Source organism: Microcaecilia unicolor, chromosome 4 (assembly GCF_901765095.1).
Source record: "Microcaecilia unicolor chromosome 4, aMicUni1.1, whole genome shotgun sequence".
Taxonomy (NCBI): Eukaryota; Metazoa; Chordata; class Amphibia; order Gymnophiona; family Siphonopidae; genus Microcaecilia; species Microcaecilia unicolor.
Window position 1 is genome coordinate 225,749,851 of NC_044034.1, and position 26,098 is coordinate 225,775,948.

General features: G+C 44.1%; 1 protein-coding gene across 4 annotated transcripts in view; it reads right to left on the reverse strand.

The window, feature by feature from the left end:
* CDHR5 (cadherin related family member 5) overlaps positions 1-26,098 on the reverse strand; it is a 131,181-nt gene that overhangs the window by 73,964 nt on the left and 31,119 nt on the right. For all 4 annotated transcript variants that reach the window (XM_030201296.1, XM_030201295.1, XM_030201294.1 and 1 more), the window contains exons 4-6: positions 21,962-22,054; positions 7,287-7,376; positions 636-746 (exon numbers count right to left, since the gene is read on the reverse strand). In XM_030201296.1, coding sequence (XP_030057156.1) covers positions 636-746; positions 7,287-7,376; positions 21,962-22,054 — 294 coding nt within the window. The remainder of the gene's footprint in view (positions 1-635; positions 747-7,286; positions 7,377-21,961; positions 22,055-26,098) is intronic.

The following is a 26,098-nucleotide window of genomic DNA, read 5'->3' on the forward strand; positions in this document are numbered from 1 at the left end:
CATTACATGATAACCTTGCTAGCGCCCGTTTCATTTGTGTGAGAAACGGGCCTTTTTTTACTAGTATTCTATAACAGAATCTTTATACTACGTGGCACTGAGAAACCTAAACTGAATTGTTCCAAGAGTTTTTAGTTGGGACTGGAGCCTTTAAATCTTATTAATGCTTAATTCTCCTTTTGTTCTCTATTGAAGTGTAAGAAACAACCCGTCTGTTACACTCAATCAGAGCTTTATATTCCTGTTGAGAAACCCAAGGTATCAGTATAGAGTGTATTACCTTATGTTTTTTCAGACTACATTTAGAAATTGTGTAGTTTTGAAATTTCATTTATATTTATTCATTTATTTTTTATATATGTTTTTTGTTTTACTATAATTGTTTTCCCTGAAGCAGCTTATGGGGGAAACATGGCTGAATTGGGCTTTTTGTCTACTCAATTAAGGAACCAATTGGTACATCTTGAGCTTTTTTTTTTTTTTTTTGAATCCTGGACATCTTGTGTGAGTTGTTCACACCTCTTGGTTTGGTGTGCTTCTTTAATCTTCTATTCTTTTAACTCATATGGCACTCAGCCCTGGTGATTACATCAATCTGTACATACAGCAGAATCAACGGCACTGTTTAAACTCACCCGTGCATACAGGAGAAGTTGCAGGTACTTAATCGTATCATAGTCCAGTGCTTGGCGCACTATGATTGTTGGATTATTAGCACTCATTAATATAAAATGATCCAGTGCTTCCTGAAAAAGAAAAAGAGAAAAAAATCTTCAGAGGTGTAGTTAACTACGAGTACGTTCCAGATTATCGACTATGCATTAACTCTATGGCTCTGTTCCCAAAAGTTCTTGAAATTCCCCCAAGAGTTAACACAGAGGTTTTGGGCAGACATTCAGATCGCGGGAGTTAGACTGGCTAACTCCCACGGTCGGTGCTAAGCCCAGTTAATCAATTCCAGGCCATTTCCAGTGACCAGCATTGACTACACGGTTTAATTTTGGGCCGGCTAAGTTGATATTCAGACTTAGCTGGTTATCTTCATACTGGCCAAAGATACCCCACGTTTTCATGCGGATAAATATGGCTGTTAAACCCGCTTAAAAATTGTTAGATAGCCAGTTTCATAGGGCGATATAACCAGCTATCTGCTAGCCACTACCTGGTGATATTCAGTGGAGGATAGCCGGTTATCCTCCGCTGAATATCGGGGACAGAAGGTTAAGCACCATTTAACCAGTCAGCAGCCATTCTGGCCAGTTAAATAGCACTGAATATCGGGGGGGGGGGGGGATTGTTTCTAAAGTGGCTTAATTTTTTGCAGGTAAAGGGCATTATGTGCAAAACCTTAGTATGCATTAGAACATAGACTCCTGAATGTTTACTGTTCCACCATGACAGGCTGGAGCCAGTAAGAGAAAGAGGACAAATCCCTTATTTATTTAAAACACGTATAAGTCACCTGTCCTTTTGTTCTCAGTGGTATACAGAAAGACACCAAAATGAAATCTACTGTGGGTTAAAAATAATGGAGTCGAGCAAGGATATCCAAATACAGTTCTATGAGTGGGGGCCTCCAGTTAGGTGCCTTGAGGCCACATGGTAGGATCTTTTTTATAAGGTGTCCTACTGTAACTATGCTATACTGCCCCCCCCCCCCCCCCCCCCCCTCTATCTTTTATATATCTGGCTGTTAGTCCCTGTTGATAGCCACATGCAGGAATGCAGACTTCCTGGCTCATCACAAGCTGAGATAAGCTTTCGTTACCATGGCAGCCCAGTATCTTGAATACATACACCTTTCTTCAGTTATGAGATGGTCAGCACAAATGTACCAATAGGGTGTTGGCAGGATACCTATGCAACCTTCGATTGGTGTGAGAGAGGGGAGAGGTGACGACATCACTTTTAATATAAGAATACTTGCAGACAAAGAAATCTTCAGAATCAGCCATTTTTGCAAGAGAGTTATTCTGTCCTGATTCAGGGCATCATTGCTAATTGGCTATTCTCCAGGAAATATATATTCTTTTCTTTATTTCTGCTTGCTTTGGGTAAGAACTATTTCTTTACAACAGAGTACTATCCTCTTTTCTCTGTATATTTTATTTTACATCAGGATCCATGATATTTCCTGCTAGTGGTCTCTCTCTCTCTCTCTCTCTCTCTCTCTCTCTCTCTCTCTCTCTCTCTCTCTCTCTCTCTCCCTCCATGCTCTCAGGAAGCATGCTTTGATTTCTCTCTCATTTTCTTTCTTCTCCTTACAACTGTTCTTTATCAAATTAGTCCGATTGCTTATTATTATTACCTAAGCTATTGATATTAGATTTTGTAAATGTGATATTATTTTTCCATAACTTCCAACTGAGTTTCTGTAAATGTGATATTATTTTTCCAAGACTTTCAAACTGATATTTGAAGCTGTGCTGGTGAGTAAGAATAAAAACAACTTCTAACTCTCTGATTCCTTTAAACTTCTTCTATGATATTTTTCTTTATTTTGGTAAAAGGTGAATAGCATATAAACGCAGCCTAGTACAAAGGGAACCAAGGTGCTTTAGTTCCATTTCAAAATACTAGTGGAAATAGGTATCGGTGCACCTAACACATAGGTGCCCACACGTATGCCAGACATAGAGCTGGTGTAAGTGCGGGTGGCTAAATGTGGCAGCGACACATATTCTGTAAGTTATGTGCATCATTGGGAGCTCTGCTCATGCCCTGCCCATACTTGCTTCTATGTATGCCCCACTCACAAATACGCATTATTTAAGTGGGTATTTGCAGAATAGCACTAAGGCAAAATAATGGCATTTATGCTTGTATATGCGCACATACACACACATGTCATTATTCTAAACATTTATGCACATAACAACACATACATGTGAGAACCTGGTTTACAGACTTGCTGTTAGAGGGGGTAATTCTATAAAGGGCACTAAAAATTAGGGGCTCAAAGTCTGTGCATTAAGAAAGTGGTGCCAGATTCCATTACAGCAGGGGTTCCCAAACATTTTCAGTTTGCGGCACCCCCCCCCCCCCCTAGGCCACATGGGTCTCCACGGCACACACACCCCGGTCACATGGGTCTCCGCACCCCCCCCCCCCACATGGGTCTCCCTTTCCCTGCAGCCCCCTCCTCTCACACCAGAACACTTCTGCCTCCCTGCAGGCCCTTCCTCTCACACCAGCACACCTCTGCCTTCCCTAAATCCAGCATCGCTTGCTACTTTCCTTCCTGCAGGTCCAAGATCGCTGCCGCTTCCTTCTCCTTCCCGCACTGCAGCGGCAGTGCTTGTAGCGATTCACACAGGCACTCTGGGGCCTTCCCAGTCTGCCCTGTCCGGCTCTCTCTGATGCAACTTACTGTTGCAAGGGCCGGACGCAGCAGAGGGAAGTTTCTGCAGTGCCTGTGTAAATCATGGACGGCCCAAAATGTAAGCTGCATGCACTGCAGCGGTGGCGGGGGAAGAAGCAGGAAACGGCAGATGCCGAACCTATGTGAGGGGAAAGTAGGGAGAGATGCACCGTGGCACCCCTGAGAGTTTGCTGCGGAGTACCATGGTGCCACGGCGCACAGTGTGGGAACCGCTGCATTAGAGAATAGAGCCTAAACTGGCATTTGGGTGCCAACACTTAGACTGTCTGAAAGGCAGGTGTATATTAGTGCTTTAACTGTTCTGTTCATCAATGAATCGCTGCTGGAACGGAACAGTTGGGAGTCTCCGGCGCAGTGGCGTTCGTAGCCTGGATGGCACCCGGGTCGGATTGCCGATGCGCCCCCCCCGGGTACAGCGTGCCCCCCCTGCGAAATGACACCCCCCCCCGGGTGCACGCCACTAGGGGGGGGTGCCGCGGCGTGTGCCTGTCGGCTCCGAGTTCGCTAACTTCGCTCGTTCGCTGCAGCTCCCTCTGCCCCAGAACAGAAAGTAACCTGTTCCGGGGCAGAGGGAGCTGCAGCAAACAAGCGAAGTTAGTGAACTCAGAGCCGACAGGCGCACGCTGCGGTACCCCCCAGCGGCGTGCACCCAGGGCGGACCACCCCTACCCCCCCCCCTTGGTTCGCCACTGCTCCGGCGTCTGGGGAACGACAGACTCACCAGATAAGTACCTTCGGCTTTGCTAGTTAGTATATCATTTAGCGCTTATCGGTTAAGATTTCCCTGCAAATGTGTACTTCAAATGGAAAACACAATATTTCATTTCTTTGAACCAGCACAACTTTGAACATTCATTGATGCAAGAATTCCTAAATGACTTATAGTGATTCTCTGGACTTAAAATAGAAGATGTAAATGTTGGATCTCTAGACGCCATTTTTTTCTTTATTATGAATAGTTTCTTTTTTTTAAATATCCTTATCCTCTTTATAGGATTTGTGTTTCAGTCTCCCCCTTATCTGGTGGACTACTGCCTATAAATGTTAATGTTGAAAAGGGAAGTTTTCCCTGATTGCTAGTTTCTTTGTAACTTTTGGCATATTTCTTGACAAAGTTCGCTTTGGAAATTGTTTAAAATTATAAATAAAGAAATTTTAAAAAAAAAGTACATCATTTAGCACTGGTACTTTGACTGTTCCATCCAGGAAGTATTCCAGCACATTTTCATGACATTAATAAGTGCAGCTTAATATACTGTAAGTAGTATAGTGTTTTGCACTTTATTTGGAGCACTCATAGCACATTCACGTCACTATAGGAGTGAGCTCTCGATGAAAGAAGTGCTATGTCCAATTGAATTAAGGTCTTATGTGCCTTACACGTGGGTGAATAAAGGTCTGAGGGAGCTCCTCCTTTTTGAGATATTATTATCCACATAATGATTTATTGTACACAGTACGCTGTTCCTGTTTTTTTGATGTTGGTTTTTATGATTTACCAGTGAACTAAGGATTGATTTGTTTGTAGTCATGGGGAATACCAGCAGCATTTCTCAACAAAATTTCACCGAAGATGAGTGCTGCTGGTATGCCCTTGATGCATGCCACAACTGTTTTACAGATTCATATTTTTAAGGGAGAAAGCTGTTTTTGTTTTCCCTTGAGATCTATCTGTATTGTGGACTCCTGAAGCAGGCACTACCGCCGAAACATGACCCATGTCGAGTCCTCCTTATGGTCATGGTTTTATGTAAACTTAATTATTAAAGATTTTTAAGAAATAATTTTGGCTACACTCTGGTCCTTGGTCATCTCCACTGGTGTAACTATGGGTGTGTAAATATAAGGCAAATACTGGGTTGTGTTGGTATTTTATAAAGGAATCTGGGCATCCAGATGCTGTTAGAAAATAGACTGTCACCCACTTTTAGATTTGCCTCCATACTGGACCCCACCACCAAACTCCCCCTTCCACATTCATTTTTCCACACATACTAAACTAGGGTATATACCAGTGCATGCACCTAATTTTATATATGCGGCTCTGATGAAAATGAAAGTAAAGTGGCACTTAGACATCTAGCACAGCACCAAACTTCTAAGTGCTGTTTGAAAACTGTTTCCAGTATAACCAATAATAAAACCATAAAAGTGCATTAGCATCAAAAAGCAACCCATAACCTAACAATAGTTTACTCATAAAATATCAACTAACATAAATCATATCAGTAGAATATGGCTAAAGCCAGACTGAAAGCTTGTTCTAGGTGACTTAAATTATCATCTAAAACATTTACAAGCATTCATTAGGAATTATTTACTGCCTTTTTGAAGAAATTCACTCAAGGTAGTGTACATCAAACATAAGCAATAGACAATTACAGCAGTAAAAATATTTAACTAACAATACAAAGTATGGCATAGTATGCTACATTATAATGTCAACACAATACACAAACATTTTAATAGACAGCATAGAGTGTAAGCACAAATGGAACATATAAATAGGTAAGATAGGGTAACAGGAGGAAGAAAATAAGGTGACTAATTTAAAGAAAGTTGCACATGAGGGCAAATAGGTGATTAAGTATTATCTCAGCTAGGATAGGAGTGGATAAACATGTCCTCCTGCAGTGGGTGTAGCCCGTGTCATTCCTTGTGTGTGTGAGTGAGACTAACAAGTTAGTTACTTCTTCCATTAAAGGCCTGGTTGAAGAGCCAAGCTTTCACCTGCTTCCTGAAGTAGAGATAGTCTTGAGTTAAGCGGAGCCTTTCAGGGAGTGCATTCCAGAGTGTGGGGGCTACTCCGGAGAAGGCTCACTGGAGGGTATCACATCGCGTGATGTTCTTTGCATCTGTTTAGCCTCGTCAAACCCTGTTTTGTAATTTAATACACATTCGCTTGGCTATGTTACTGGGTCTGGTTAGTGCTCACTTATTTGTTTCTTGCTATCATATTCTGCGCATTAATGACCAGAATAACAGCAAATATGTGCCTGCGTGTGCACATGCATAAACAAATGCCAGGACTCCGCCCACGTGGCACTCTAAAACATGGTCCATGCAATGGCACATACATTCAAGATAGACATTCACATGGACAGAGTCTGGCAGCAAAGTGGTTGGTTTGCAGCTACGGGCGTAAATGATAGAATACTTATTGATGTACATGTTTTTAGTACTTTAGGTATGAGCATGTCCACCAGTTCTATGGCTTGTGTGAGTGTTCATACCTAACATACAGGCACATATTTGACGTGTTATGCTAGTATTCTTTCATGGAAATAAGGGCCTACTTTACTTTATGGAAAAGGCTCCAATAAGCGTCTAAAAACTGAAGCACCTCATAGAATTACCCCCAGTACGCTTCCTTTCCGTAAATCTAACTCTGCATATATAGAACTTGTGTACTTTAGAAAATCGCTGGTTGTGCATAGTTTGCCAGTTACACATGTAGCTATCTTTTTTCAAATGTGCAGCCAGTGCCTAAGATTTATTAAATTATCCTCTAAGAGGGTAGTTTTATAGCAGGGTGCCTTAATTGAAGAAGGTAAGTAGGTGCCTACTTAAGCACTATTTTACAAAGACAAGTAGGTGCCTAATAGGAGGTGTAAATGTCTGTGTCTGGCTTGTATACGTAGGCATGTAGATCAGCGTAGTTTATCTGCACATACTTGTGACCTTCGCTCACACTCTGCCCAAACTCTGCCCCTATACATGCCTACTGCAAAGTATGGTATTTTATAAGAACCCACTTATGTATACAAATCAGTGGTTTATCTGCAAAAAAGGTTTATAACATTTCCTTCAGCTGCATAATTCCTGATTTCACACGTTTAAGTCCAAACTAAGCTTCTAAAAACTGAGCTCTAACTGCTCCTAGCATACAGAAGATTGTACTTACCACAGTCCCATTGAGTGCATAAAAGAGGACATCTTTATCAGGATCCTCAGCATATATAGGAGAGCCTATGGGACTGTCCACTTGCGTATCCTGAAAGCAAATCAATCTCTTGTCATTTCCATCAATAAAATTTTCACTTCAGCAACAATATATACCCTGTCATGTTTATTTACTTAATTAATTAACTGCCTCTGGAAATGATCAAGGCAATATACAGTTAATAGTCATAAGAATATAAAGGCTATTATTTTAGAAACATGTTCATGTGTAAACAATGTCATTCCCATATGTATATCGCATAAATATGCAAAGATTTCAAAGGCGTGCGGTGTGGGTAAGGCCTGGGCAGGACTAAAATCTTGATGTGTATTCCTCATTTTACAAAGGGAACACACATGTATTGGGGAAAATCTCCAGTTTGGGTTTTTATATTACTTCCAATATGCATAGATTTTTAAAAAGTGCTCATTTAGGCCAGGATTTTAAATGAGGAATTAAGGAGGTCATTCTCCTTAATCCCAAACTAAGCTCAGCAAGAAAAGAATGAAGGGGACCATGGACGTACCAGAAACATACAAACCTTTTCATATCTGGCAGCTATCAACATGTCAAGTATCAGTTTTTCATTTTTATTAATTTCATCCCATTAAAGCAAGCCTAGTAGATACTACCTCGGTTTCCAATTTACTGCATCATTTTTTGTGTAACAGTCTGTATCTCCAACTGAATATCTGCCCAAAATATCTTTATTATTAGGCAGTCCCACCAAAAATGGAAGTATTACCTTGTTGTTCACACTTTCTTCAACAAACACCTGTGCTTTGTGAGTATTTCTGCATTTTCTCTGGGAAGATATAGCAAAGTTACTCACCTGTAGCAGGTGTTTTGTGAGGACACCAAGAGATACTTTCAGGCTTATTTCCTCCTAAGTGCATCGTCACCTTCATCGCCCTACCTCCCCCACCCTCCTCTGCACTCTCTTGCTCCTTCTCCTGCTATCCGCGGGAGATATCAATCCCAACCCAGGTCCCCCACACCTGTCCTTGTCCTCATCTCATCCATGCAAACATTTCCGCGATGTCTCCAATCTCATCTCTATTCCCCTCCTCCCCCCTCCTCCCTCCCCTTCTCGTGTGCCCTGTGGAATGCCCGCTCGGTCTGCAACAAACTCTCCTTCACCCATGATATCTTCATCTCCCGTTCCCTTCAACTGCTTGCCCTAACTGAAACCTGGCTCACCCCTGACGACTCTGCCTCAGTCGCGGCCCTATGTCATGGAGGTTATCTTTTCTCCCATTCTCCCCACCCAGTTGGCCGCGGTGGCGGCGTCGGGTTATTACTTTCGCCCTCCTGCAGTTTTCAACCTCTCCTCCTGCCGCAATCTCACTGCTTCCCATCCTTTGAAGTTCACTCCATCCGTCTATTCTACCTGCTGCCACTCAAAGTGGCAGTCATTTACCACCCCCCTGATAAGTCCCTCTCTTCCTTCCTTACCGACTTCGATGCCTGGCTCTCCATTTTTCTTGAACCCTCATCCCCATCCCTCATTCTTGGAGACTTTAACATACACACTGATAACCCTTCCAACTCATACGCTTCTCAGTACCTCACTCTAACCTCCTCCTTCAACCTCCAACTGAGCTCCACCCCCCTACTCACCAATCTGGCCACTGTCTTGACCTTGTCCTCTCCTCTACCTGCTCAACCTCCAATTTCTGCGCCTCAGCTCTTCCTCTCTCTGACCATCATCTGATCACCTTCACACTACATCACCCTCCCCCTCAGTCCCGCCCAACACTAACCACTACTTCCAGGAATCTCCAGGCTGTCGACCCTCTCACCTTATCCTCTAGCATCTCTAATCTCTTCCCTTCCATCATGTCCTCCGAGTCTGTCGACAAGGCTGTCTCCACTTACAATACTATTCTCTCCTCTGCTCTGGACACCCTTGCACCATCCATCTCCCGTCCCACTAGGCGTACTAATCCCCAGCCCTGGCTGACCTCTTGCACCCGATACCTTCGCTCCTGCACCCGATCGGCTGAATGCCTCTGGAGGAAATCTCGCACCCATACTGATTTCATTCATTACAAATTCATGCTATCCTCCTTCCAGTCCTCCTTATTCCTCGCCAAACAGAACTATTACACTCAATTGACTACTTCCCTCAGCTCTAACCCTCACCGTCTCTTCGCCACCCTTAACTCCCTCCTCAAAGTGCCCTCCGCTCCCACCCCTCCCTCACTCTCTCCTCAATAACTGGCTGACTACTTCCGTGACAAGATGCAGAAGATCAACCTAGAATTCACCACCAAACCATCTTCTCCTCTTCACCCTATAACCTACTCCCGCAACCAACCAACCCAGGCCTCCTTCTCCTCTTTTCCTGATATCACCGAAGAGGAAACCGCCCATCTTCTTTCCTCCTCGAAATGCACCACCTGTTCCTCTGATCCCATCCCCACCAACTTACTTAACATCATCTCTCCTACTATCATCCCCCCATCTGTTATATCCTCAACCTCTCTCTCTCCACTGCAACTGTCCCTGACACCTTCAAGCATGCTGTAGTCATACCACTCCTCAAAAAACCATCACTTGACCCTACCTGTCCCTCCAAGTACCTCCCCATTTCCCTCCTACCCTTCCTCTCCAAGATACTTGAACGCGCCGTTCACAGCCGCTGCCTTGATTTTCTCTCCTCTCATGCCATCCTCGATCCGCTTCAATCCGGCTTTCGCCCCTTACACTTGACTGAGACGGCACTATCTAAAGTCTGCAATGATCTGTTCCTTGCCAAATCCAAAGGTCACTACTCCATCCTCATCCTCCTCGACCTATCCGCTGCTTTTGGCACTGTCAATCACAATTTACTTCTTGCCACACTGTCCTCATTTGGGATCCAGGGCTCTGTCCTCTCCTGGTTCTCCTCTTATCTTTCCCACCGTACCTTCAGAGTTCATTCTCATAGTTCTTCCTCCACCCCCATCCCGCTCTCTGTTGGAGTTCCTCAGGGATCCATCCTTGGACCCCTCCTTTTTTCAATCTACACCTCTTCCCTGGGCTCCCTGATCTCATCTCATGGTTTCCAATACCATCTTTATGCTGATGACACCCAGCTTTATCTCTCCACACCAGACATCACTGCCGAAACCCAGGCCAAAGTATCGGCCTGCTTATCCGACATTGCTGCCTGGATGTCCAACCGCCACCTGAAACTGAACATGGCCAAGACCGAGCTTATTGTCTTCCCACCCAAACCCACTTCTCCTCTCCCTCCACTCTCTATCTCAGTTGATAACACCCTCATCGTCCCAGTCTCATCTGCCCGCAACCTCAGAGTCATCTTCGACTCCTCCCTCTCCTTCTCTGTGCATATCCAGCAGATAACCAAGACCTGTCGCTTCTTCCTCTACAACATTAGCAAAATTCGCCCTTTTCTCTCTGAGCACACCACTCTCTCATCCACTCTCTCATTACCTCTCGCCTTGACTACTGCAACCTACTCCTTACTGGCCTCCCACTTAGCCATCTATCCCCCCTTCAGTCCGTTCAGAACTCTGCTGCACGTCTTATCTTCCGCCTGGACCGATATACTCATATGACCCCTCTACTCAAGTCACTTCACTGGCTTCCGATCAGGTACCGCATACAGTTCAAGCTTCTCCTACTAACCTTCAAATGCACACAATCTGCAGCCCCTTCTTACCTCTCTACCCTCATCTCCCCTTACGTTCCTACCCGAAACCTCCGCTCTCAAGACAAATCCCTTCTTTCAGTACCCTTCTCCTCCACCACCAACTCCAGGCTCCGCCCTTTCTGCCTCGCCTCACCCCATGCTTGGAATAAACTCCCTGAGCCCATACGCCAGGCCCCCTCCCTGCCCATCTTCAAATCCTTGCTCAAAGCCCACCTCTTCAATGTCGCCTTCGGCACCTAATCACCATACCTCTACTCAGGAAATCTAGACTGCCCCAACTTGACATTTCGTCCTTTAGATTGTAAGCTCCTCGAGCATGGACTGTCTTTCTTTGTTAAACTGTACAGTGCTGTGTAACCCTAGTAGCGCTCTAGAAATGTTAAGTAGTAGTAGAAGTAGTAGTAGTATTAGTAGTAGTAGTAGAAGGGCGCCCATCTTCCGATACAAATCAGGAGATGGGCGTCCTTCTCTCAGGGTTGCCCAAATCGGCATAATCGAAAACCGATTTTGGGGGTCCTCAACTGCTTCCCATCGCGGGGATGGACAAAGTTCACGGGGGCATGTCGGCACCATAGCGAAGGCGGGACTGGGACATGATTAAGAGATGGGTGTCCTCAGCAGATAATGGAAAAAGAAGGGCGTCCCTGATGAGCACTTGTCCGACTTTACTTGGTCCATTTTTTCTTGCGACCAAGCCTCAAAAAGGTGCCCGAACTGACCAGATGACCACCGGAGGGAATAAGGGATGACCTCTCCTTACTCCCCCAGCGGTCACCAACCCCCTTCCACCCTAAAAAAAAAAACTTAAAAATTTTTTTTTGGCAGCCTGAAATGTCATACCCAGCTCCATGACAGCAGTATGCAGGTCCCTGGAGCAGTTTTAGTGGGTGCAGTGGACTTCAAGCAGGTGGACCCAAGTCCATCCCCCCCCCCTACCTGTTACACTTATGGTGGTAAATGTGAACCCTCCAAAACCCACCCGAAACCCACTGTACCCACATGTAGGTGCCCCCCTTCACCCCTTAGGTCTATGGTATTGGTGTACAGTTGTGGGGAATGTGTTTGGGGGGGCTCAGCACCCAAGGTAAGGGAGCTATGCACCTGGGAGCAATTTCTGAAGTCCACTGCAGTGCCCCCTATGGTGCCCGGTTGGTGTCCTGGCATGTCAGAGGGACCACGAATTCTGGCTCCTCCCATAACCAATGGGCTTGGATTTGGTCGTTTTTGAGATGGGCATCCTCGGTTTCCATTAAGGCCAAAAACCGGGGATGACCATCTGTAAGGTAGACCATCTCAACATTTAGGTCGAACATCTCTAAGGTCGACCTAAATGTTGAGATTTGGGCGTCCTTGACCGTATTATCAAAACAAAAGATGGACGCCCATCTTGTTTTGATAATACGGGTTTCCCCGCCCCTTCGCGGGGCCATCCTGCGAGGACACCCTCATGAAAACTTGGGCTCCCCGTTCGATTATCCCTCTTTGTCACATATGGATGACATCATCTGATAGAGCCCAGCATGGACACTACCCAGCATTCTAGGACTTTCTGAAGCTTTTGGCAGCACCATATCGCACATGTGCAGATTCCTTCCTGCCCAACATGAGCCCAAAGGATCAGCAGTATAGTAAAAACTCTTAAGGAATACAACTACTAGGGGAGGTGGGACGGTGTGTGTTGATAAGTGTTCTGCTGTCTCACTCACTACAGGTGAGTAACTTTGCTTTCTCCAAGGACCAGCAGGACAGCACTTACCAAATATGGGAATCCCTAGTTACTAGGTTTACTGAGACAATAGGTATCTTCAATAGGTAAGGCCAACCAGAAGCCAATTAACCTAGAACATATATATATATATTTATTTATTTATTGCATTTGTATCCCACATTTTCCCACCTATTTGCAGGCTCAATATGGCTTACAAAGTACAATCCCATTGTGTGGGTGCAGCCTGTAACAGAAAAAAAATGGGCCTAGGAGGTTGGAGTTGGTTTCTAGATTCCAAACAAATTCTGCAGAACTGTCTGAATGAACCGACTGTCACATCAGGAATCCTGTTTAAGGCAGTAGTGAGATGTGAATCTGTGGCCTGGAGACCACGTTGCAGCTTTGCAACTTTCCTCAATGGTGGCTGATCTCAAGTGGACCACCAATACAGCCATGGATCTGACATTGTGAGCTATGACATAACCCTCTAGAGTTAGCCCAGCCTGGGCATAAGTAAAGGAGATGCAATCTGCTAGCCAAATGGATAAGGTGTATATACCAATGACTGCCCCAAGTAGCATCTGTTGCTGTGAGCAGGGCAAAACTAAGCTACTGGCAAATTTTACACATTTACATCTCAGTTCTATATATGGCACTCAAAACTGCACACACAAATTTGGGTGCACAATTTAATTGATAAACGTGTCAATTAGCACTGATTATTGGGCACTAATAATCTGTTCTTAGTGCTAATTGGCATTACAATTTGCACACACATCTTTAGGCACTGAGATCCACGTGTAAAGTTTACACACGGATCTGAAAAGGGGGCATGGCCATGGGAGGGGCATGGGCAGATCAGGGGCATTCCTGGAATTTATGTGCAGTGTTATAGAATTTGGGGATCTGCACCTAATTTAGGTGCAAGAATTTACACCAGGTTTCAGTTGATGTAAATTCTAGTGCCAAACGCCAGGCTCGCTGAGAGATGGGGAGGGGAAAAAATTCCCCTGGGCCCGGCCTCAGGGTCTGTCTCTGTCCTGCTCCTGACAGGACCTGGGTGCAGTCTTCCAGGTCCTGACAGGAGCAGGACCCCGGTTCCAGGCCCCCCCTTTAAAGGCTGGGGTGGAGCAGGCACAGTTGGATTCAGGGCCCCAGGTTTGGCTGAAGGGGGTCCTCAAACCCCACCAGCAGAAGCCTAACCTCCAGCGATGTTCGCCGCATGGCCTGACCTGCTTCCGCTCACATTGCACATGCTCGGTTTTGATGAAACTGAGCATGCACGATGTGAGAAGCAGCTGCACTGGGCAGGCAATGCGGTGGAGAACAGTACTGGAGGGAAGGCTTCTGCAGATGGGGCTTGGGGACCCCCGCCAGCCAAGGTATGTGGAGTTGCGGTGGGGGGCAGGGAGATGGGGCAAAACGTGCCCATGGCCCCCCAATCTGGCCTGGCTATGCAGCATCCAGGGACGGCGGTATCCTGGGGGGCGGCAGCAGCAGTCCTGCCCCCGGCCCAGCTTAGTCTCTCGGCAAATGCTATACTATAAATTGTGCCCAACTCTGAGCACCATTTATTTGTCCTTCTGATTCCCTCTTACATCAAAGATACTTCTTATATGACTTATTTTGTATTTATTTATTGCATCTGTAGCCCGCATTTTCCTACCTATTGGTAGGTTCAATGTGGCTTACAATAGAACAATGTGGATGGTTACAAGGTAACAAGTGAGGTTAACAATTGTCGAATGGGGTTCACAATTTGATAGTACAGCGAGAGTTTATAGAGGTCTCTCATAGAAGCAATGGGTTAGGCAATGACCTTAGGAGATTCAGTTCGGTTTGCACCATTCATTGTTAGAGAATTGCAAAGTGAGTCAAATAGGATCACAACAAGTCAAATAGGGTTGACATTGGTCGACCAGTAGCTGTGAGTAGGGATGTAAGATTGGTGAGTTAAGATAAGTGTTTTGGTCCAAGTTTGTTGCTGTGAGCTTGTGCCTTTTTCATTCCATCTGTCAAGTTTATGGGTAGATCTTATTGGTCCAATTGATTGGTTACGTTGGTTCAGCTGGTTTGTGTTTTTTGAATATATGGGCCTTTAGGTGTTTTCGGAAGGTTAAATAGTTGTCTTTCAATTTTAGGTCCTTCGGAAGTGTGTTCCAGATTTTGGTACTGATATAGGAAAAACTAGCTGCAAGAGTTGATTTATGTTTGATGTCTTTAAATAATGGGGTAAGGTATGATCTTGCTGATTTGTTAGTGTTCCTGATTGGTAAGTCTACTAGGTTTGTCATGTAGCTTGGTGATAGGCCGAATATTATTCTGTATACCAATGAGCAGATCTTGAAGGCTATACGGTCCTTGATTGGTAACCAGTGTAGTTTCAGGAGGAGGGGTTTGGCGCTGTTGAATCTTGATTTTCTGAAGATGATTGACACATTACAAGAATACCAGGGAGATCTCACCGACACAATAATGGTTATGCTCGATATTGACTCACTGTACACCAATATCTCGCAATTAGAAGCCCTCAATATTATCAAACACATTCTATGTGCAAGAACAAACCATAGGAGGATACCAAACCATCTAATCCTCACGTGTGCCACCATGGTATTAACTTTTTATCAACAAATGAAAGGGACAACTATAGGGGCGGCATGGCCCCCGATCTCGCTAATCTATAGGTAGCCAATTTTGAAAAAGTACATCTAGAAGAACATCCATTCAAGATACATATCAAACTGTATAAGAGGTACATCAACGATATCTATCTTGTAGCATGGAGATACTGACACATTAAAATCCTTCCATGATTGGTTAAATGTTCAAGATTCGAGTTTAAATTTCAAGATTCAGTATAGTTCGAGTGAAATAATTAATTTTCTAGACTTGAAAATTAAAATAGAGAATAACCAATTCATGACCACCATCTACAGGAAACCAATGGACCGCAATACATTTTTACATTATACCAGTTACCGCAACAATAGCCTCAAGAAAAACCTACCTCTATATCAGTTTCTCCGGCTAAGAAGGATTTGCTCCAATATCGAAGATTTCAATACACAAGCCCAGAATCTGTCAGAAATATTTTCCAGTAGAGTTATCCAGCTGCGCATATTGCTGCAGGTTTAGCCAAGGCCCAAGCTAGCAATAGACAGGATCTCCTACAAACTAGAACCACGAGAGACAACCCAGATATTGTATGCACACTCAGATTCTCTTTCCTAGTCCAACAGATACAGAAGATCATATGCCACCATTGGCACATCCTGGAGAACCACAAATGTTTTAAGAACAAGAGACTCGTAGTGGCATACACTAGGGAAAGGAATCTAAAAGAAAAATTGGTTTCTTCAATGCTTCCAGATATAAAATCCAGACCAATAAATATCTCCCTGGGACATCTCAGATGCTGACATTGCAGTGTATGTAAACATGCCTGGGAAGCATCAGTTTTCATGCATCCCACCACAGAGAAAATATACAAACTTCAGCACACATCCAACTGCATGACTTCTGGAGTTCTATACATCATTCAATGTCCCTGCCATCTCCTATATATCGGAAAGACAAACAGAATGATTAAGACCCATATCGTTGAACACCACAGCTGCATTAAACACATTATTGAGAGCACACCCATTGTGGTCCACTGGCACACAGCCAGCCACTCAATAGACAATCTTAAATTCTTGGTATAAGTGATCTTCATTCCCAACAGTAGAAGAGGGAACCTGGATAACACACTGCTTAAAGAAGAACAGAAACTCATTTACCAATTCAATACAGTCACCCCATTTGGACTTAATGCAGAACTAGATCTTTTTCCTCCCTTTTTATAATTACTCACTTTTATAATTACTCACCAGTGACAGATAGACTTCTTATATCAGGCATTTATCACAACTATTGACCTTACCTTTGCTTAATACACATTTTTTTTTTTTTTTGCTGGTAAACAATAGATTCAGTGATGTTCAAGAATTATATGTCTGGCACTTTCCATTCATACACTGATTAGTTTAAGGTTGTTTAAGCTACCTATTCTTCTGCCCATAATACACTTTGTTATGTATATATATTCATATATTGTATAAATATCTATTTAGCTGAACCCAAAAATGTTTTTAATTTCATTTGTACAACAATGTTGGTTTTTAAACTGAGCAAGGTTCTTTTGAACAGTAGTTCTTAACACATTCACTGATGCCACACCTTTTTCAGCCTTCAGTTTTAGTTCATTTTTATCTTTTATGTATATCCCAGAACACCATTTTAATGTCACAACAGTACATTAAATGTTTTACTCTTTTTTTAGAACTTTTTTCTTTTACACCTTTTTTACACCTCCTTTACACCTGTTTTAGAGGCATTTTTGTACATTAATATTCTACATTCAGTATTTCCATGTTAGTCTACATCGTGTATCAACAGATGTTTTTTTCTCCCATACATTTAAGATTATATTTTAATTGCATACTTATGCCCTCTAGTGGATATTTCACATATCATATTTTTACACACCAGAAAATATTGCCTCTACATTCATTCAGCACGTTTGTCTGCATCATGTAGCAATAGACTTTTTCCCCCATATATTTGATTTTGTCCATTAATAGACAATTTCTCCCTGCACATTTGCATACATTATCTCTACAATGTGTCAGTACAGTTTAGCATTCTGAGAGTTTTCTAAGATTATATTTTACTTACATTAGCCCTCTAGCCGATACTTTACAGTTTCTATACAACGTTTTTCATCTGCAAACATTCTATACTACTAGATTTGAGCATCAGATTGCAGTTTCCATTAGATGTTTTCATGTACATTTTTCCCCGATATTCTCGAACAAAACCGCAAACAAGCAGAGAACTCAAACGCCCCATGGGAGAATACAGGTATAGGAGAAAGTGGGATGTTTGACTACGGAACACCAAAAACTAGATACATTGATCTTAAAAACACTTGTTTATTGGTGAAAAAAGACTCGACACAAACGTTGTGTTTCGGTCGTTAGGCCTGCATCAGGAGTCTCAGTCGACAGAGAACAGCTGATACAAACGTTTGAATCTATGTGATACAGTGATCCATATAGAGGGTCTGTTGCTCAGTCACTGGAGAACAGCTGAGGCAAACGTTGAAAGACACGTGGTGCGTTGATCTACAGGTAGGTCTTTAAAAAGACCTTTTCAAAGAAACTTGCTTGTAGACAATTGGAGTGCCAGCGTGAAGCCCCCTCAAAATCCACCTAAGCTAAGTAACCGTTATATCTTTCTATTATTGTCACATATATTTTTTTGCATTCACTGTAGCTCTGGAGTGCTGTGTTTAGGCTGGAGGCAGGGTGTGCGATGATGTCGGTAAGGTGTTTTTACACAACCTAAGTCTTTGTGTCAAGACTAATACACCAAAAACTGAGCACAATATAATATTTTATATTGCATATATATGAAAAAAAAAAAAGAATGTTTGTGGAATGGTTTGTTGATTTTTTTAGTTTTTGGTTTCTGTAACTTTTTCAGTAGTTGATTCATTGGAAACCGCTCTTATAGGAAACCTAGAATTTTGAATAGTATTAAATTTTAACTGTCAGACCCTCGAACATTCTCATTGTTTCTACTCCCTCCAGGGTATCCACTCTATTGGCTATATTCGTGTCATCCGCAAAAAGGCAAACCTTTCCTTCCAGCCATTCAGCAATATCTCCCACAAATACATTAAACCGAATTGGCCCCAGCACCGACCCCTGAGGAACTCCACTGCTCACCTTCTTTTCCTCTGAGCTAATTCCATTTACCACCACCCTCTGCCATCTGTCGGTCAACCAGTTTCCTATCCAGTTCACCACTTTTGTCCTAAGTTCAGCCCTTTCAGTTTATTCATGAGTCTTCTGTGGGGGACCATATCAAAGGCTTTGCTGAAATCCAATTAGATTACATCTAGCGCATGTCCTTCATACAGTTCTTTGGTCACCTAGTCAAAGAAGTCAATAAGATTCGTTTAGCAGGATTTTCCTTTGGTAAAAACATGTTGCCTTGGGTCCTGTAACCTGTTGGCTTCTAGAAAGTTAACTATCCTTTCTTTCAGCAGTGATGCCATTATTTTTTCTACCACAACGTTTTTAAGGATTTACTTCTGAAAACTTTGTCCATAAGGATTTTTTATATACAAGTCTACCGAGGTTAGTCCCCATATTACTTATTAGACATATATTTTTATATACACATTTATCAAGGTTAGTCCCATATCACTTATTAGACATACATAGACCTATGCTTTTGAACACACATAAACCTATTTTATTGATATTTTTCTTCAGAACATCATTTATATACCTTTTTAGTCCAGTTCAAACAATATTGCACACTAGCTAGTTCTTGTTGTTCTTGTCTTGTTTGTTTTTTATATATATGTTTTCTAGTAAAAAAAAAATTTAGCTATATGTCTGCTCCTGTATCATCTTTTCCTTTGTTATATTTCCTGTTGTCCATATTCTTTATTGCTTCTTTAAATAATTGTTTTACCTTGTAGCCTATTCAAGGTGATCAAGGTGCAGTATTCTGCTAGCGCGTAGTATTTACAGCCCTTTTTGTTTTGTTTTGTTTTGTGTTTTTTGTTTCACTAGGTTGTGTACTGGTGTTTTAGATCCAGGTGTAATTATAGCGCTGCCTTTCCACGCATAAGGTTGTAGCTCGTCCTGTCCTTGGAATTAATGCTGTTATGGTTTGGTAAGTTTATGAGTGGGTTTTTGCACAAGTTTGTGTATAGTGTTTTGCAGTGGAGAGATTGTGTTTTGGCCTTACTGAGGTGGCACCAAAACATCAGAAAAGGTGTAGAGCCTAAATCATAACACTACCTCTTGAAGGATCTACATATAATGCAGGGACCCGGCCCGGTGGCGGACGGAGGGGAGCGGTGGCGACCTCGGGGGGGGAGGGGCCCAGGGGTGGCCTTGTCTCAGGCCCGGCCCTGGCTAGGATCCAGCCAAACAGAAGGCACTGGGGGGGCAGTTCTAGTCACAGCAAGAGGAGGCAATCTGAAGGAAGTTTCTTTGCTGTAGAAGTGAAGTTTCTGCATCTGGAGGAAGCAACATGGGCAACAGGTATGTCATTTGCCAACTGTGCCCACTCTTTACTGGGATGTCTATCAGGTAATCGGCCTCTGGCCATCTCAGTCATCCATCCACTTTTTGTTGTAAATGAGTACCCAGCCTTAGGCGGGGGGGGGGGGGGGGGGGGGGGGAGTACAGATGACTGGGGGATTCAATGGCAAATCACCCAACTACTAGTCTTCCAAAGGACTGTCATACAAGTGGCAGCCTCCATAAGTCAACTACAGCTTGGTATTTTCATACCTGGGGCTACCTTTACCTTTAGAAGTGAAGTTTCTGCACCTGGCAGGAAGCAGAAGAGAATGAACCCCCTCCAAAAAAGCCACAATACATGTCTATGAGAGAAGCAGTTCCAGCAGCTACATAATATATAGACTGATTCACTGTGACACCGTGATTAAGGAATTGTACCTTTCCAACTGCCTTCTCCTCTCCTCTCCTGATCACAGATAGACAGAAAGCATACACCCATATACTAACACAGAAGCACACATGTACAAATACAGACAAAAATGTACACTCCAGTGGCGTATCCAATGGTGGGCCTGAGTGGGCAGGGGCCCACCCACTTTGGGCTCAGGCCCACCCAAAAAACAGTGTACTTTTACTCTAGTTGACAGGGATCCCCAAGCCCCACCAGCTGAAAACCTCCTTGAATGCAACAAAGTTGGTGGCAGCTCTCCTCAGCAGCCCAACGCTGACACTCTTCATATGCTTGGTATTGCAACTGCTGAGCTGTGTAGAAGAGAGTTCTGGTCATGTTTGAGGAGGTTTTCAACTGGTAGAGTTTGAGGATCTCCACCAGCTCAAGTATTTAATGTTTTGAGTTGGGGAGGCATGGGATGTAGAGACTACATGTGACCACCCAGTTTGCACAGTGGCCCACCCAAAATCTGAATTCTGGCTACCCCTCTGGTACATGCCCACACATACATAAACATTTATACCACCCTCCACCCCCATTCACACATATACATTTACAGAGGGATTGGAAAGAATTCAATGAGCCATGCTGTGATTGCGTTCCCCACTTGTTTTCCTTAGAAAAAGTACCCAGAGAAAGCAGGCTGTAATGACTACAGAGATTGTATTGGCCTTGAGTTTCAAAGAGAAAGTACATGTGCTCACTCTCTCTTTGACAGTGCAAAATTTGTGGTACAGTCTGAGACTTGTCCCTAACTAAATTTATACTGCTTATTTTAAAAAGTCCTTATTGCTTTGTGTCTGAGTAATTTATTTTGTTCTTTTAGGAGTTTTATGGTGAGGAATCTTGGGTATTGATGTGGGAGAAGCAAGGAAGAGGATATCTTAGGGAAGAAGATATGGAAAGAAGATCAAGGATGGGGATGTGAAGGAGGAAAGGTCAGGTTTAGAGACGAGAAAGAAAGAAGATTAGTAATAATTGCAACAAGAGAAAGAGGATTGAGAATGCAGAAAGAGAAGATGGGAAGAGAGGAATAGGCAGGCAGAAATGTTCTGTGATCTTGGGGAAGGGGGAAAGATTCATAGAGAGTAAAACAGGTATATTTTCTCTAGTTCCAGCCTTTTCTCCCTCACATCTCCACACCCAGTCCTCAGCCACTGACTCTCCAGTCCAATTTCTCTCCTTTCTTTCCTCATTCCAGGTACCTTCTCTCTCATCCTCAGGTGCCTATATGCACACACATAACCACCCTCCTCCAATTCCTGTTTCACATCCTCCCTGATTCTCTAGTCGCTTTTCACATACATCATCCCCAGTTCCTCTGTCCTCCACACCTTCTTTACTCCTTTGACTGACCTTTCCCATCCCTTCCCCCTCCTGTGCTGATCAGAATAGCAGGAACAGGAATACAGCAACATCACCTCAGCTTGTGTCGTCTTCCTTTGCATCCTGTATACCATTACTGATTTGAACCAGATGGGATACTATCACATGTTCAAAACAGCAGTGGGGTCTCATGCAACAGAGGAAGAGGAGGGCATTACCCAAGGTGCTGATCCTGATAAAGTGCCATAGACCCCAGCTGATGCCTGCCTTTCCCTCTGTGTTTATTCCATGACTTCTTGAGGTAAAATCCAGCCATAATAGGTCTATGTAGAAATCTTCTTTGCTCCTCCTCCTCCCCAGTACCCAGAAAAGAACATCAAACACCAGAAAGAAACTCACCTCAGAGACATTGCGAATAATTTCTGTCTGGCTAAACTGTGGGGCTTCATCATTCACGTTTTCAATTTCCACTACAATCACGAAAGTCTTTACCTGGTGGTGTGAGAGGAAACCCAAGAGAAAAAAATTTTTTAAACTATGAATAATCACATGGTTTGGGACAGAGATTGTACAATAATCTAAACTCAACAGGCAACCAATGCAAAGACGTAAAGGCAGGAGTGATATAATCTGAACGATCTGTCCCTGCTACAGATCTGCCAAGTCTTTCGCATTCAGCGGGAAATTCCCGCTTTGGTGGATCATCCCCTGCACTCCTGCTAAAGCATAAAAGTCTCCCTCTGAGACACCGTTTCACATGATTGCTTTTTCCCCACACTGCCACCACTTCTGCTGCTTCTCCTAATGAGCAGCAGCGGCAGCAAAACAACTAAAAAAGTAAGTGTGGGGCCACAGCAGACTTCAGGCATGTGCTGTTGGCTCTACCAGTCCTCTCTCCTCTCTCTGCCCCTGGAGCGGGAAGTTGACATCAGCAGGGGTAGAGGACCAGCAGAGCAGAAAGCACATGACTGAAGGCTGCTGCGGCCTCGTACTTGTTTTTTTTTTCTTTTGTCACTGCTGTTGCCCATCAGGAGAAGCAGCAGTGGCTAGAAAACAGATACTGGGTGGAAGGAGGAGCAGGTGGTACTGAATGAAGAGAGCAGAGGGGAGGAAATGATAAGATTTGAGACACTGGATGAAACAGGGTGTCAGGCTTTCAAGGCAGAAACTAGGTTTGTGAGCCCTTGGGCCACTGCCATGGAGCAGCAGTGGCAGGCAAAACCACCCCACACCAGAGACAAGGCAGAACTCTGACAGGGACAGCTAGACTTCACCTGCACTTGACCGCCGTTCCTCAGGAGTTGAGCCTCTGGGTGCAGGCGGCCGGCAGGACTTAACGGACAGGGCAGGAACTGGATACCCACTAGGCTGAACAGGGACTGAGAGTCAGAAGGGAAAGGACTATACATGGGCAGCAAAGCAGGAAACTGGGCTAGGACTCAGACTAGGCAGGAAATGGACAGGCTTAAGGGTCAGGACTGAAAGCTGCACAGCAGCCACTAAGAAAGGAAACACAGACAGATAAGAGACAGAACTGAAAGCTGCCAGGCAGCCACTAAACAAGAAACACAGACAACCAAGAACTAGACAGAGAAATACAAACAAGAAACAAGACTGGGAAACAAGCAGTACAGTACAAGATAAACTATACAAAGACTAGACTAGAATCAGGCAAGTATCTCAGACAATAAACTGGACTAGGCAGAAGTGCACAGCGCACACCAGCATACCAGGGACCTTAGGCGATGCAAAGGCAAACTCAGAAGGTTCCAGGTGGTAATAAACCCATCAGCAGCTGAAACTCAGCTGCAGGAATCATGAGGCAGCTACGGGTGAGGCTAGCTGCCAAACTTCAAACCAAGTCTGGAGGGCTGGAATATCTGGACCGGACCGGACCAGAAAGAAAGTTTGGAAAGTCTATGGCAGCCACCAGTTCTGGCCACCAGAGGGCAAGAGGAACACAAACCAAGACACAAGCAGAAAGCATACTGAAGACAGAGAGGCTTATCACACACAGGTGCAGTATAGTGGAGTAATCAGAGGCATGCTGGAAGCAGCCAGCACACACACAGACAGAACTAACTCAGGAGGAACAGACAGAAGCCAGCTCAGAAGCTGACTGCCGGAAATAAGGTGAGTCTGAGAGGGGTCACGACCACAATCGTGACACAGGGGTACTGTCAGGTTTTCAAGGCAGAAACTAGGTTCGTGAGCCCTTGGGCCACTGCTGTGGAGCAGCAGTGGCAAGCAAAACCACCCCACACCAGAGACAAGGCAGAACTCTGACAGGGACAGCTAGACTTCACCTGCTTTTGACCGCCGTTCCTCAGGTGTTGACCCCCTGGGTGCAGGCGGCCGGCAGAACTTACCGGACAGGGCAGGAACTGAATTCCAACTAGGCTGAACAGGACTGAGGGTCAGAGGGGAAAGGAATATACATGGGCAGCAAGGCAGGAAACTGGGCTAGGACTCACAGACAGACAATATTACACAAAGCAGGAAATGGACAAGCTAAAGGACAGGAACAGAAAGCTGCCACTGAAACAGGGTACAAATACTGACAGAAAAAGAGTCAGGACTGAAAGCTGCAGAGCAACCACTAAGCAAGAACACAGACAAACAGAAACTAGACCAGAAACAAGACTAGGAAAATAAGCAATAAACCTAAGCTAAACTACACACAGACTAACTAGAACCAGACAAGAAACTCTAACAAGAAACCAGACTAGGCAGAAGTGCCACAGAGCACCAACATACCAGGGACTTTAGATGATGCAAAGGCAAACACAGAAGTTTCCAGCAAGTTAATAAACCCATCAGCTGCTGAAGTTCACTGCAGGAATCACAAAGCAGCTATGGATGCTGTTCAGGCACAAACAAGAGAAGCAAGTCTGGCAGCCTGGAAGATCCGGACCAGACTGGGCTGAAGTCTGAAACGGGTGACAGTTCATAGCAGCCTCTGGTTCTGGCCACCAGTGGGCGAGGTGAGCATAGCCAAGGAAACATTCACATACGTGACAGGTACAGAGAGAGAGAGAGAGAGAGAGAGAGATGAGTGGAAAGAGGGGACATGGAAAAGGGCTGGAGAGAGAGAAACTGCTGGGGAGAAGGATGGGGAGAAAGGGTAGACCCTGGCTGGACAGATGAAGAGAGAAAGAGGGGAGATGCTGGATGAAAGGAGGGAGAGAAAGAGGGAATATGCTGGAAATTTCGGAGCAGAAAGAGGGAAGACGCTGGAAGGAAGGGTAGGGAGAGAAACAGGAGAGAGATTGGAAGGATGAGGAGAGAGAGAGGGGACATGTTGAATGGAAAAGGGTAGAGAGAGAGAGAGAGACAATGGATGGAAGGAAGGGGATAGAGAGAAATCTGGATGGAAGTATCTGGAGAGAGGGTAGATGTTGGATGGAAGGATGAGGATAGAAAGAGGGAAGACATTGGATGGAAGGATGGGGAAAAAAAGAGGGAAGATGGATGGAAGGATGGGAAGAGAAAGAGGGAAGACAGTTGGATGGATGGGGAGAGAAAGACGCTGGATGGAAGGATAGGGAGTGAAAGACACTGGGACTAAGGATAGGGAGAGAAAGAGGGAAGGCGCTGGATAGAAGGTTAGGGAAAGAAAGAGGGGAGATAGTGGATGGAAGGATGCAGAAAGAAAGGGGGATACACTGGATGGAAGGATGCAGAGAGAAAGAGGGGAGACATGAAGGATGGGGAGAGAAAGAGGGCAGCTGCTAGATTGAAAGGGGGAGAATAAGAGGAAGGGGCATGGGGAGAACAAGAGTGAGCAAAAGATGAAAAAGCATAGGTAGATGAAGTAAAAAGAGGGAAATTAAAGACTGGATAGTAAGAATGAAATAAATCTAGACAGAGAGGCAGAAAAATAAATTGAAGAAAATAAAGAGAAAGGAGAGAAAAAATTACAAATGGACAGGAAACCCTGGCAAGAGACTTAAGAAAAGAAGAAGGAAAGCAGAATCAAGAGACTGGGACCAACACAATTAGAAAAAGTAAATGGCCAGACAACGAAGGTACAGAAAATACTTTTATTTTTAATTTAGGGTAAAGTAAAGTGGTAGCTGTGTTAATAAAGGTTAATAAATGTAAATAAAACATAAAATAGATAATAAGGTGATACCTTTATATTGGACTGATTGTACTACATTTTTGATTAGCCATCAGAGACCAATACCTCCATTCTCGGGTCAGGATACCATAACAGCAGTATACTGTCCTGACCTGACCTAAAGCAGGAGGTTTTGGCCTCTGAAAGCTAATTGAAAAAGGTATTAGGCTAGTCCAATAAAAAGGTATCATCTAATTTTCCATTTTCAAGTGCCTGAACAAAGCAAATGCAGGAGGGCTAGCATCGGTGGTTGAAGCACACTGTCAACTGATGCGCTGCTCAAATAGCATGGTATGGGACTCATGCAGTGGACCTCTTCAGCTAGCGGGTCTTGGGCAGCTCCACCAGTGATTCAGCCAGTGCCACAATTTTGGGGTGAGTTTACTCTCAAAGTGGGGGGGCAAGACCCCCTC